At 35.4% G+C, this 14,435-nt stretch overlaps 1 protein-coding gene across 2 annotated transcripts; it reads left to right on the top strand.

Moving 5' to 3' along the window:
- The first annotated feature begins 3,277 nt into the window (after positions 1 to 3,277).
- Positions 3,278 to 13,903, top strand: LOC306844917 (heme oxygenase 2-like). 2 transcript variants are annotated; one of them, XM_079377359.1, is made up of 7 exons: positions 3,278 to 3,440; positions 4,718 to 4,779; positions 5,353 to 5,477; positions 5,823 to 5,940; positions 7,872 to 8,363; positions 9,143 to 9,263; positions 10,875 to 13,903. In XM_079377359.1, the coding sequence occupies exons 3-7, from the start codon at positions 5,383 to 5,385 to the stop codon at positions 11,000 to 11,002; spliced, it is 954 nt and encodes a 317-aa protein (XP_079233485.1). In that variant the 5' UTR covers positions 3,278 to 3,440; positions 4,718 to 4,779; positions 5,353 to 5,382; the 3' UTR covers positions 11,003 to 13,903. The 2 variants fall into 2 exon arrangements, with proteins under 2 accessions (XP_079233485.1, XP_079233484.1); XM_079377358.1 differs by having other exon boundaries at positions 3,310 to 3,440; positions 5,314 to 5,477.
- The last annotated feature ends 532 nt before the right edge of the window (positions 13,904 to 14,435 follow it).

Raw genomic sequence — 14,435 nt, 5'->3', positions numbered from 1 at the left:
TTTACATAAAATTAATGTGAAAACAGGAAAAATAAAGGCTCAGTAAAAATATTTACAAAAATATGAATAATATATTGGTGATGCTAAAAAGTACTGCGCCTGTTAGGGTGGATGCTAATATAGTTATCGCTTTTACCGCTAATTATTGAGCCTTTTTACATTAGGTTATAAAAATTATATGAAAATGATAAACTGAAAGATTGAGAAATGTATATAGATATGTTCAGAATTCTACCTTTCCATGAAATTGTTCTATATACACTGTGAATACTCAAAGGAGCTACTAAATGTGTTAATCTGTGCAGTAATTTTGCAGTGCACACTTTATCTTCCACTGATGAGATTCCATCCAGATTTATTTCTGCATAGATTTATTTATGCCAAAAGTAAAGAAATGTTACACAAAACAAAAAGTAAAAAATTGGAGCAACTATTTATTTTGAGAGATAATAAATGAACATAACTTGATAGATTAAACACATAAAGTTTATTGTTGCAATGTTTGTTTTTAAAAAGCAGGTGAAACCCTGGTTTCCAACAAACAAACAAATAAATAATGGTAACTGTGACTACATATCACAATTGTGTGTTTTTTCCTGCACCATAATACTACTACTAAAAAAAAAAAAAAATATATATATATATATATATATATATATACACATGTAGTGCCCTCCATAAGTATTGGAACAGTAAAGACAAAATTGCTCTGTTGGCTGTGGAGTCAAGACATTTGCAAATATGATTAAAAGATGAATATGAGACAAAACTACAGAATGTCACATTTTATTATTAGCCGTTTCAACACATACATGTTTTACCAAATAAAAAGAACAGCACTTTTAGAGTTCATCCCACTCATTGATGTGAGCATAAGTATTGGGACAGTTGAACATAAGGCAGATATAAAAGATTAAAAGCTATTATTTAGTTGAAGATCCCTTGCGCACAATCACAGCAGTGAGTCTGTGACCCATAGACATCACCAGACTCTTGGTCTCATCCTTTGAAATACTTTTCCCAGCCTTTAATGAAGCCAATTCCAATTGTAGTTTGTTTTGGGGAGTTTCTGCCTGTACTTTCCTCTTCAGCTGGTGAAATTCATGTTCAATCAGATTTAAATCTGGAGATTGACTTGGGCAATCTAAGACTTTCCATTTCTTTGCCCTTATAAATTCCTTGACTGAACTGGCAGGGTGTTTTGGGTCATTGTCCTGATGCAATATGAAGCACTTCCCAATTAATCTGGTGGCATTTTCTTGAATATTGGTAGACAAGATGGTTTTGTACCCTTCCACATTCATTCTGCTACTGTCATCATACATTAAGTCATCAGTAAAGTTGAGATGGCCTGTTCCAGAGACAGCCATGCATGCCCATGCCATGACACCACCTCCACCATGCTTTACAGATGAGGCTGTATGCTTGGGATCATTTGCAGTTCCCTTTTTTTCTCCACATTTTTGCTTTCCCATCACTTAGATAAAGGTTCATCTTTGTCTCATCGGTCCATAAACACAGTTCCAAAACTGTTCTGGCTCACCTTTGTGCTTTTTTACTAACTCTAATCTTGCCTTTCTATTTTTGCTGCTGGTCAGAGGTTTGCATCTTGCTGTGTAGCATCTGTAATTCTGTGTCAAAGTCTCCTGAGGACAGTAGATTGTCAGAGCATCACCCCAGCTTTCTGGAAGTTGTTGGTGATTTTACAGACACGTCTTTTAGGGTTCATTTTCACAGCTTTTATGATTTGTCTGTCATCAACTACTGTTGTTTTCTCAGCTGATCAGGTCGTTGTTGGTTGTTGGTTGCTGGTGGTTTCCAGACTCCTGATTTCTCCATGCCCTTTGTTTTTGCTAGAGCTCTAGCTGACTTCCTCTTTTCTTTTAGCATCCAAATTGCTTGCTTTTCTCTCAAAGTCAGCTCCCTCATCTTCATCCTGGTTTGTGTGTGTCATCATCGAATGCAAGATTCAGAATACAGAAGTAATGGATATAACTGATACGACACATTCCCTGCTTTTAATATCTGAAGAATTAATGCAACAGGACACAGCTGATCATTTAGAAAGACCTGTGAGGCAACTGTCCCAATACTTATGCTCACATCAGATAGAGGGAAAAAACTCTAAAAGTGCTGAACTTCTTAGCTGGTAAAACATCTATGTGTTAAATCACCCAATAATAAAATTTGACATTCTGTAGTTTTGTCTCATATTCATCTTTTAATCATATTTGTAAATATCTTGACTCCACAGCCAACAGAGCAATTTTGTCTTTACTTTTCCAATACTTTTGGAGGGCACCGTGTATATATATATATATATATATATATATATATATATATATATATATATACTTTTTATCTCACAATTTGTACTTTTCTTCTCAGAATAACGAGTTAATTTCTAGCAGTTATGAAAAAAAAGCCTGAAAAAGAGATATCAATTTTGAATTTAGAGAATAAAAAGTTAGAATTATGACATAAAGTCACGATTACCATTTTTATTCCTTGGTGGAAACTGCCTTCCATTCATTAAACAGTTTTTTGTTTGTTTGTTTTTTGACCACTCCAAATATTTGAATGAAATTCATTAAACATGAGAAATCTTTACAGCAGACTTGCTCATAGTAGTGTTCATCTAAATTTTATTATCATGTATAAAACCGCAACAGTTTTCCAAAACAAAAACAAATCTCTATACAACACAATACAACTTGCCTTCACATCACATGTACCATGTTATCCAGTAGGAGCAAAACAAAAACTTGCCAGAAGACACCAGTATTTCAAATATATATGAAGAACACAACAAATGAGAAGATAAATCTGAGTGATGCATCATATTAAGGTACTTTATTAAACAACTATACTGAATCAAAGTGATTAATTGGCAACAAGTCAGAAATCCATTTTTCACATAAATGTTTTCTTGTATTGAACAGAAACAAGAAGTTACAGAAGGACACAGGGGTCTTTCTTTTGGTCTGTTCGTGTGTGGGTCAGGCACATAAGAACCATGAGTGGTGCAACCTTGGTGTTTTTTGAATCGTCTCCAAACGTTTGTTATTCCCTTAGAAAAGTAGTTTAGGAAAGCCCTCTGGTCAAAGGCAGAAATACTGTAGGTGTTTACTGATCACATGCCTTATCTTGACCAGATCTCCGAAGTGACGACCCATTGTGCCAAGAAAGCTGATCTTGAATTGAATGGTCCCTGCGCCTTTAAGAATTAGCTCTGACAGACACGTGGTTTCATCCGGCAGCTTCCTGCTTTGAGTTCATAACGAAGAGCCTGATCTCCGCAGACAAAAGCAACGAGAATCCGACTAACGATCATTTCTATAATCAGTTACCAGTCTGTTATCATTCCTACAGCCTGATCGGACCAATCAGTATTATCATTATAATCTGATCTAACGCAGGATTCCCCGAGGAGCTGGATCGTAAGTACTGGTTTCATTTCCCTAGTATGCAAATGAGGGCGCATTCTTATGCTATACATGTAATACAACATATATAACTACGGTCCTAAAGATGGCGGCCACAACAAAAAGGTGACGTCATTGATACCCATGTATATGAGGGCTAGTGTGTTACACTCAGTGTTGGGGGTAACGCATTACAAGTAACGCGAGTTACGTAATATTATTACTTTTTTCAAGTAACGAGTAAAGTAACGCATTACTTTTTTATTTACAAGAAAATATCTTAGTTACTTTTTCAAAACGCCACTTACTTTTTTCCCATTTATTGACTGACAGCGCGCTGTGTGAACATGCGGTTACTGTAGTCCTAGACTAAATGTGAATGTGCATTAATTCATCCCACTCGCAAAAAACAGATTTAGTTTTCATCAAAATGAATTAAAAGAGTGAAATTCAAACTCAGAATATGACGCAAACCTGCAATAATTAAATGTTAAACACAAATGTATCTAATCCCATTTTATTAACCAATGTCTTTGCTGCTGACCTTTGAAGATCCAGTTCAACCATACTAATAAGCAAAAATGACTTTAGATAAGCTAACAATTGTGCTTCATTGTTTTTTTTGCTGAAGAGTGTTGAACCTTCTTCTCCTGCGCTCTACTTTACAGACGAGAATTTACTTTTCCTTCAGCCTGAGGTTTATTCATGACACTTTTTGGTGTGAAAGGGCTTTTACATTTGCTATAATTAGAACTTCTTGTATTAAAAACAATCAAGCCCTGCTCATATTTAAAAAGTAACGCAAAAGTAACTTAACACATTACTTTCCATAAAAAGTAGCTAAGTAACGTAATTAGTTACTTTTTTAGGGAGTAACGCAATATTGTAATGCATTACTTTTAAAAGTAACTTTCCCTAACACTGGTTACACTGATGTCTATGGTCAGCACTAGTTCATTTGTATAATGACAGCTGATTATTTTGATCCATTTGAAGCTGCTTGTGCATTTGAAATGAATGCTGATCACAGGACTGTGAGGTTAGGTGGCATTTTCTCTGGCAAACACCAGAACGCTCATGACTGCTCTATTGTTGGGATTGCACACATCTGTGTTTTCATTTTCCCTGCAAACAAACGCTGTTGAACAGCCTCAGTGTGTGTGTGTGTGTGTGTGTGTGTGTGCTGTTGAACAGAGGATGCTCACTCTGACTGTGTGTGTGTGTGTGTGTGTGCTGTTGAACAGAGGATGCTCACTCTGACTGTGTGTGTGTGTGTGTGTGTGTGTCCTCAGGAACTCTCATCTCTAACAATCATCTGTAGCAGTTACAGTCCCTGATTGTTCAAGCTCAGGAGGTAACATACATTTTTTAAATATTTTATTTATGTTTTAAATAATTTTAGTATTTCTACCTAAACTTCAGTTATTTGCCAAGCTAACAATTTAATTTTTTCTTAACTTTTTACAAATATTTCTATTTTCAACTTAATTTACTGAAATAATTTTTAACTGTTTTAGTTATTAACACAGAATAGATAGAATGATAGATGGAGACAGAAAGAGAGAGATAGATATTTCAGATAGATAGATATAGATGGATAGAACTGTTTGCACTTTTGATGTTATTTCTAGCGAGAAATCAGTATTACAGTAATTAAATATTAGTTTAGTTATCACCAGAACTCTTTCTATTTTGTTGTAGATTATTAAACCGTTACGCTGCCTCAGAAACCTGTCCGAAATCAGTTTCATGAGGTGCCTTTGTGCGCAAACGCCGGCGAAGTAATTGTCGGATAGAGCAGCAAGTCAGCTGCCTAGGTTTTCGGATGCAGCCATAGATTGTGGTGAAACAGGTGATCAGAAACAGGAAGATGATCTGTGTGTAACAGGAAAGCGTCTGGCGTGACGTTGTGAATGTGTTTGAGCAGTCAGAGGCCAGATCCACACAAGACGCTGGAATGAGTGCTATGACAACAGAAGATGCTGCTGACGGGAAGAGCACAGCTAATGGAGGAGGAGTCGTGTGTCAGGAGGGAGGTGTCACCGTCCTCAGGTATACCACACACTGAAGAGTGCTTCCTCTGAGAACATGCTTGAATTGTGCTCGGTGCAGGAATGTTATTGGTGACTAAAACTGTAAAAAATAAATAAATAAATAAATAAAATGAAAACGTTAACTGGAACACTTAAATACAAACTGGAAAAAATTTTTAAGGAAAATATAAATATTAAAAGAAACTAATAAAAAAAATAAAACAATTACAAATTACTAAAATAAAAACCAAATGTAAAAAAGCTAATTCAAAATACTAATAAATACTATAACAGTATATAAATAAAACTAAAGTAACAGTTTTTGTTTCATTACCGAACCCTGAATGTCATCTGATCCCTACAGGCCTACAGATCTCTCAGAGATGTTGGCGGCAGGAACCAAAGAAGTTCACGAGAAGGCCGAAAACACAGAGTTTGTCAAAGACTTCCTTAGGGGACGCATCCGCAAAGAGCTTTTTAAGGTATATGGATTTTAAAGACCATTTAGAAATGCCATTCACAACACATTTCACTTTCATAATGTGCCATGTTTCTGATTAAAACAGGACATTTAGTGGCAAAAATGTGCTGGGATCTGATTTATTATTTTATCATATTAAACTTTGGCATGTATTACTTTTGATGCATGTTTTTTGTCTGGCAGACAATAAACTTGGGAAAAACTCTTTTATACTTATAATAATAGACTTGGACTAGTTAGCGTCCATATACCCAGGGTTATTATTGTTAACTAAAACTAAAATAAAAACAATAAAATTAAATATTTTTGTTACCTGAAATAAAATAAATGTGAACTGAAATACAACCCGAATTCCGGAAATGTTGGGACGTTTTTAAATTTGAATAAAATGAAAACTAAAAGCCTTTCAAATCACATGAGCCAATATTTTATTCAGAATAGAATATAGATAACATAAATGTTTAAACGTAGAAATTTGACACTTTCATCCACTAAATGAGCTCATTTCAAATTTGATGTCTGCTACAGGTTTAAAAAAGTTGGCACAGGGGCAACAAAGGCTGAAAAGGAAGAAATTTTGAAAAGATTCAGCTGGGAGAATATCGAGCAACTAATTAAGTTAATTGACATCAGGTTTGTAACATGATTAGCTATAAAAGGGGTGTTTTAGAGAGGCAGAGGCCGTTTCTCAATATGCGTACTTGTCTGTACTTGTGTTCTTGTGGACTTGTGAAACGTCATCAGTCGCTGCCCAAGTACTGTTCCAATTCAAAGTTCACATCTAGCCAAGTCCAGTTCAAATCCCCGGATGTGTTCTTGATCTGCCCCTTTTACCGAGGATGCATCGAGAGGTGACTTGTGCGGACTTGATACGGGCCATAACCCAGAATTCAGTTCGTCCTCCCGTCCTCGAGAGTTCGTTCTTCTGAGTCGAACTTGGCAAGTCCAAACTCGAAAGGACGGAAGTCCAGACTCTGCGAACTTGGTATTGAGAAACGGCCACAGTCTCTCAGAAGTAAAGCTGGGCAGAGGCTCTCCAATCTGTGAAAGAGTACGTAAAAAGGTTGTGGAATACTTTAAAAACAATGTTCCTCAACATCAAATTGCAAAGGATTTTGCAAATCTCATCATCTACAGTGCATAACATCATCAAAAGATTCAGAGAAACTGGAGAAATCTCTGCGCGTAAGGGACAAGGCCGAAGACCTTTGTTGGATGCTCGTGGTCTTCTATTTTAGGTCTTCTATTGGTCTATCTATTTTATTCAAATTTAAAAAGCGTCCCAACATTTCTGGAATTTGGGTTGTAATACAATAATAATTAAAAATATTTTAAAAGTATTTTAATTTTAACTTTTTTTATTTTTTTATTTATTTTTTTTTCATCTAGTTGGCAAGACATAATTTCTCTTTTTTAATTTGAAGTACTAAAATAATTACAACTGAAACAAAACCCTTTTTTTTTTTTAAATGTAAAATTTTTTAATTTTCCAATATAAATCTTAAATTACAATGAAACCAATTGTAATAATATTATCAATAACATTATTTAAAAAGATAATAGTATATCAATGATACTTAACGTTTCACATATTTTACTATTATTTAAATACTATTATTATAATATTTATAATTTTAAAAATGAGCTGCTTTATTATTTTATAGTTTATATTTTTAAATTTAGTTAAAGGTTAAGTAATATGTGTTTTTGTCATTTTATTATTATTATTTGTTTTGTTTTAAATATTTATATTCAGCTTTGAATTTTCTTTCATTTTTTTTATTTGGGTTATTTGCCAAGGCAACATTTCTTTCATCAATTTTTCTTTCTTTCATCAAATATTTCTTTTACTTTATTTCAACTAAACTAAAACAAAGAAATCGGTTTAGTTTGTCTTGATTGTGATATCTTTTCCTGTGTTTGCGTCGTCAGCTCGGTCACGTGGCTTTATACTACACATACTCAGCTATGGAAGAAGAGATGGAGAGAAACAAGGAGCATCCTGATTTGGCAGCGCTCTACTTCCCTCATGAGCTGCACCGACGGGACGCTCTGGCTCGGGATCTGCAGTACTTCTATGGCGAGGACTGGCAGGACCAGATCAGCCTCTCTCCTGCCACTCGGCGCTACGTGGAACGCATCCAGCAGATTGGTCGGGACCAGCCCGCGCTTCTGGTGGCTCACGCTTACACCCGCTACATGGGAGACCTCTCGGGCGGCCAGGTGCTGAGGAAGGTGGCCCAGCGCGCTATGAAGCTGCCGCCCACAGGAGAAGGCCTGAACTTCTACCAGTTCGATGGCATCCACAGCGCCAAGGCCTTCAAGCAGCTCTACCGCAGCCGGATGAACGAGCTGGAGCTGGACTCGCACACCAAGCAGAAGATCGTGGAGGAAGCTGTCCTGGCCTTCCAGTTCAACATGGAGGTGAACACTGCTGGAAACAATTTTTCTTCAAACGTTTACAGTGTATTGGTAATTTATATGTCTGTTTTAAAATAGCAATTTATTTATTTTTGTTTGAAAATGAAAAGTTATTGATTTAATGATGTTTTTTATTTTATTTTTAGTTTTACATTTTTCAATTTGAAATGATACATTTGTCATTGGATACATTCTAAAAGTTGAACTTTTGTTAAATAATAAGGTAAAATTAGATTCTTCTTGGTAAGACTGCTTTAAAGGATGATGATGATTGATTCAAGGTCTGCTGCTTGTGACTCAGATCATTATATCGGCATTTACTCTGAGGTTTTCCACTAACACTGAATGAATGAAAGCATTCGTAATCACTCTCTCTGTCATTACCTAGAGTCTCTCTATTAGACTGATCGGTTCGGCTGAGCCCGCTGTCACTGTGTTAGCATCACTTCTGTCTCTAGTGAGCGTGTAATTAAAGAGGAGAGTCTCTCTGATCTGTGTGGCTGGAGTTTCATCTGTCAGCAGATGGAGGCTTTGTCCTCACAGCAGATTACAGATGAGCGCTGAAATTAAATGGACAAAACTGGGTCAAAACAGTATCTCGCATTTTGCCAGCATCCTTTAAAAAAGTGTTTGGTTGTTTGCAGTGAGATGTAATTGAATGTGTTTGTGTAATGCCGCACTCATGACTACGAGCTTTTCATTAAATGCTTGTCATTTCCTCAATGCTCGCTCATTGTTTCTTGTCATCTGTTACTGTAAATGTCCTTTTGTGTTGCCTGCAGATTTTTGGAGAACTAGAGGAGGTTGGAAAAACACTTCAGGACGATGTTTTGGATGATGCTCCTGCTCATGGCGAGATGCAAGGAGACATCAGCCAGTGTCCGTATTATGCGGCCAAATTGGGTAAACATGACCAGATTGTTTAGTCCATACCATTACACCTTAAATCAAGGATTCACAAACTTTTTTTGTCAGTCTTTATTTATTTATTTATTTTTCCTATAGAGGTCTAGGAGTGCCACTTAAAAAGTGAAGGAATATGTGATTTAGTTTATTAATTTAGAAATCCATCAATTTTGAAATTAAATAGACATATAAATATATTAAATTATTTCTTGTTTAATTTTATTATTTTTTATTTATTGTATTTTTTTATGTATTTTTCATATTTTTACATTTTTATTGACAAGTTTAAAATAAAAAACTGTTTTTAATTAATTATAATTAATTCATAGAAATCCCACCCTCCCTGCAATTGCCGTCCAAAGACACGCCCCCTGAACGCACATACACTCAAAGAGCAGAATACCAGAGACAACATTAAATTACTACAATAGGCTACATCACCGGTTTCCAATTACAGTCCTCGCGCCCTCCCCGCTCTGCACATTTCATATGTATATCTTATCACGTCCGATGGTTGTTCTGTTCGACCGTAAGTCATAAGTGCCCTGCAAAGTGGACATCACCAGATATCCCGGCTTGATTCCAGTTCAACGCGAGTGTATATGTTCCATACAAAGGGGATTAAAGTGTGCGAGACGTGAATTTAAATTGTATTTATTTACAGAGGGTATATTATGTCACACATCTCTAGTAAGTTTCGTCTGAGTGTGCAGACGCTGCGCAACGCAAATCCGTGAACAAATGTTCCGAAGTGAAATAAACTACAACTTCATTCTCGCTCTGTCTGCACAGCGTACGTGAACGTGCTAATGACGTATCGTGTCTGCACGAACAGGGTGTGCAGAGGTATGCATATACATACTTTGACAGGCAGGTAGGAAAGCCAATTAAAACGCTCGGACCGAACGTTTTGATTGGACGAACATTTCTGGGTCCTACACCTTCCACTGAATATATAAATACATTTAGACCACTTAACTTAATGATTGCTATCAGGATGTGAAGAGACTTTCAACGAGAATTACAAAAAATGTTTCTGAAGACAATCACCTATTGCACCTTTAATCTCAATCAAACTGCAGGTGGGTTATTTTGACTAGGTTAAAAAATAACTAAAAAAGACCCCAGCTAACTAACACAAGAAAAACATGATAACATAATAAAAAACATGATTTAAAAAAAACAAAAAAACAAACTGTTTTGAAAAAAAAAAAGTTTAAATTAAATTAATTATATAATTAAGACAGAAGTGTATTACCTTTTGTAAATTACAATTGTAATGCAAAAAAACAAACATATTTGATAATCATAGTCATTTTAGGCTTTTATTTTGGTGGAAAGTAACGATGTACTTAAATATTTATTATGTACTTATTTAAATTGTAGCCTTTGATTTTGTAATTGCAACTTAAAGCAATGTTACCCTTTTATTTTGAATAACTCTGCAGCCCTATTTATCTATTTAAATTTTACTTTCAAATTCATTAAGTTTTTTTTTTCATCAATTCACGAACCCCCTACAATTCCCTTGTGAACCTGCTTAAGAAACCGTATATTAACCTAAGAAATGAAACTCTTTATATATAAATTTAATATTTTCTGTTTCAGCTGCCAGCGACGGATCGTCTTACATCTATCAGATGGCCATGACCATGCTTAAAAATCCCTCCGGTCAAGTCATATTGGCTGCCTGGATTGCTGCACTAGCCGGATTGGCTGCTTGGTACCTCATGTGAGCTGCTGTGATCCAATGAGAGGAGCAGATAATAGATGAGAACAAATGGTTTGCTCTGCTTTAAAGTTGTGAGGCATTCCAACGCATTTCCCTCTTAGTGCATCCCATTTGCTCCCCCCGTTCTTGGGTAAATGTGACTTATTCTTAATGTATGAACATAGACCGTTTAAACACAGGATAGCATAGTTTATATGTAGAGTTTTACTGTGGCAGGTGTTACTATTGCATCTGTCAGTGTTGATGAAATTAAAGGAACAGATCACCTAAAAATGAAACTTTGCTGAAAATGTCCTCATCCTCAGGCCATCCAAGAGTTTGTTTGTTTATTCATGGGAACAGATTCGGAGGAATTTAGCATTTCATCACTTGCTCAGCAATGGATCCTCTGCAGTGAATGGGTGCCGTCAGAATGAGAGTCCAAACAGCTGATAAAAATAAAAATAAAAAGCTTTTCACTTCACAAGGTGTTAACTGATGGGCTGGAGTGGTGTGGATTACTTGTGGATTATTGTGATGTTTTTATCAGCTGTTTGGACTCTCATTCTGACGGCACCCATTCACTGCAGAGGATCCATTGAGGAGCAAGTGATAAAATGCTACATTTCTCCAAATCTGTTCTGATGAAGAAACAAATTCATCTACATATTGGATGGCCTGAGGGTGAGTAAATTTTTATTTTAGGTGAACTCCTTTAAGGCTGCAGAAATATTCAGAAAGTATTTTTATAGTTTTATCGCAGTATCAAATCAACTTATGGGCCGAAACATACTCTACGCAAGTACGTGAATGCAAACGCTTCTGGCTACGCAAGCTTGATTTCATACGTCTTAGTAATTGTTGCATTCTCATTCATCACCATAAGGGGCGCTATAGTGGGTATTAGTGAAAATTGATGACTTCAACAGTCAGTTAGTTTCTCACGTTAAGGAAACTCCACCTCCTTAAGGTATGATATCGCAAAAGTATGACAAATGTGCATGTACAACAGAACAAGGCACATTGAAAACATTTGTGCACTAGTACATGATCAGAGTATGTTTATACAGAAAAGTACATGATTCCATTGGCACGTTTGTCAAGCATGCTTTCAAATGAGATATGCTATGCATACATACAGCATTTACACAGAAAAGCAGTACTTCTGCAGGCCAGACTACCGAGACGCTGCGTCAAGAAATAACTGGTTCATGAAGAAAAGCCTTTTAGAAGAGGTTAGAATGTAAAAGATGAAAGAATTGCACATTAAAGGCATTTTTGTCTCATCACACATGATATGTTACAGCAGGGCTGTCCAGACTTGGTCCTGCAGAGTTTAGCTCCAACCCTAATTAAACACACCTGAAGCAGCTAATCAAGCTCTTACTAGGCATTCTAGAAACTTCCATGCAGGTGTGTTGAGGCAAGTTGGAGCTAAACTCTGCAGGACACCGGCCCTCCAGGACCGAGTTTGGACAGCCCTGTGTTATAGACTCTGCATTAAGGGTTATTCTACACAGACGGTTAAAGCACAAGATTTCTGGATTTTAGATTAACTGATAACAAATATCTGAGCCAAGATGAACTGTTTCCTTTAGAAGCTCGTTTCTGCCATTTAAATAAAAAATAAAGTCGCAATTGCAAGTTATAAGGCCAGAATTGTAGGAAATAAACTCAAAATTATGAGTTTTTTTTTCTCACGATTTTACTTTTTTACTTTTTTTTTTTTTTTTTTTTCTTTCGCAACATTGAGTTTATATCTCGCAATTGCAACTTAATTTCTCAGAATTGTGGGTTATAAACATGTTGCATGACATAACTTTTTTTTGCGCATTTATATCCCACAATTCTGAGAAAAAAGTAGTTGTTGCAATTGTGATTTCTATCACGCAATTCTAAAATAATAAAATGAAAAGATTTGCCAGAAAAAAGTCAGAATTCTGAGATTAAAGTTTGCAGTTACGTGTTTCTTTTTTTTTTTTATTCAGGAGCGGAAACAAGTTTCTGTATTTTTCATTAGTGGTTGACCATAAATTATTTTTTAAATGGCCAATGGTATCTAGTAGAGGGCATATATAACCAATAAGCCCATATTATTTGGTTATTTGAAAGCAATTAAAACAAGGAAACAATGCTGAATTAGTATACTGTATTTGTACAAGCTAGAATTTATCTATTTTTTTCTTTAGGTGATTCATTCATCTGACTTAGCGATAACAATAATAACATGTATGGATGCAGTAATTTCATGAAAAGACATTAACGGTTTTTGTTCCCTTTAACGTTACGTATTAACACACTAACATGTGCAATGTTCACGAAGACACTGTGACATGATGCATTTGAAAAGGATTGTGGGGGTTTGTGTATCCGTCCTCATTTACTGAGGCATGCGTTTAACTAATGGTATTTTTCTCAGAAAGGCATATACTGTATGATTTTATATAAGAACTAACACAATCACATGATTATACTGATGAATACTGTTCCTGAAGAGTGTTACATGTAATAGCAAATCCTGAGGGACCGAACATGAATGGCTTTGAGCAGGACTTGGACATTTAGAACCAAAGGAATTGTTACTTTACTAATAATATCATAAAATAGACCCGCTGTATGTAAGAATTAGCATAATTGGTTGTGTTTGGATTTTATGAACATTTTGTGTTACTGACAGCTTTTAGTTTTTATAAAGCACATTGAGTGGAATGGTGTTGATATAAAGTACAGTGTTTTAGACATTTTTTTTATTTTTATTTAATCCTTAGTGTTATATTAATTTTAAGGTTTAGAAGAGGTTTTTTGGGGGAGTTTTTTTATTTATTTTTTATTAAATCCTTTTCTCAGATACATGTTATTTTTCCCCTCCAGCTCTGTGTTCACTGTAATAAGTCTGTAATAAGTAATAAATTCACAACTGTGCTGCATTCACTGTTTGTTCATGTTTTATTTTAATCAATTTAAGTAGCTTACACTTTAAATAGTTTAAAATTCCGTAACACTTTATTTTAAGGTGTCATAATTAGTAATTAAGTACTTAGTAATAGCCGTTGTACTTGCATGAAACAAAATGCACTTACCATGTAACTAAGTTATGTAACAGCCTGTAATTACAGATTGTAATTATGTAGATGTAATAGGCAGCTACTGTTACACATATGTAACAGGCCGAGTCTGTTACACAGCTACTAGTACACTTAAGTACATCTTGATACACTTTATTTTAAGTAGCTTATGCCTGTGTAATACTCTGTAATTGTAATGTAATTAGAAAGGTATTACATGTATTAAAGCTGTGTACTGGTGGGTTAAATCAAACTGAGGTGCAGCTGGATAAGGTGTACTGTATAGATACACATGAAATACGCTTAAGTACAATCTTGATACACTTTATTTTAAGTAGCTTATGTCTGTGTACTTGCATTTATAATTACATTGTATAAAGTCTGCAACACGCA

This window comes from Barbus barbus (genome assembly GCF_936440315.1).
Source record: "Barbus barbus genome assembly, chromosome: 3".
NCBI classification, from domain to species: domain Eukaryota; kingdom Metazoa; phylum Chordata; class Actinopteri; order Cypriniformes; family Cyprinidae; genus Barbus; species Barbus barbus.
Note: the sequence above shows the minus strand (reverse complement) of the source record. Positions and strands in the feature narration are given on the sequence as shown.

What these genes read in the sequence shown, in the direction of transcription:
- LOC306844917 (XM_079377359.1), top strand. Translation starts at nt 5,383, where the DNA reads ATGAGTGCTATGACAACAGAAGATGCTGCTGACGGGAAGAGCACAGCT. An exon ending in GGAGGTGTCACCGTCCTCAG is followed by an intron (nt 5,478 to 5,822) that starts GTATACCACACA and finishes TGATCCCTACAG; the next exon opens with GCCTACAGATCTCTCAGAGA. An exon ending in GTATTATGCGGCCAAATTGG is followed by an intron (nt 9,264 to 10,874) that starts GTAAACATGACC and finishes TTTCTGTTTCAG; the next exon opens with CTGCCAGCGACGGATCGTCT.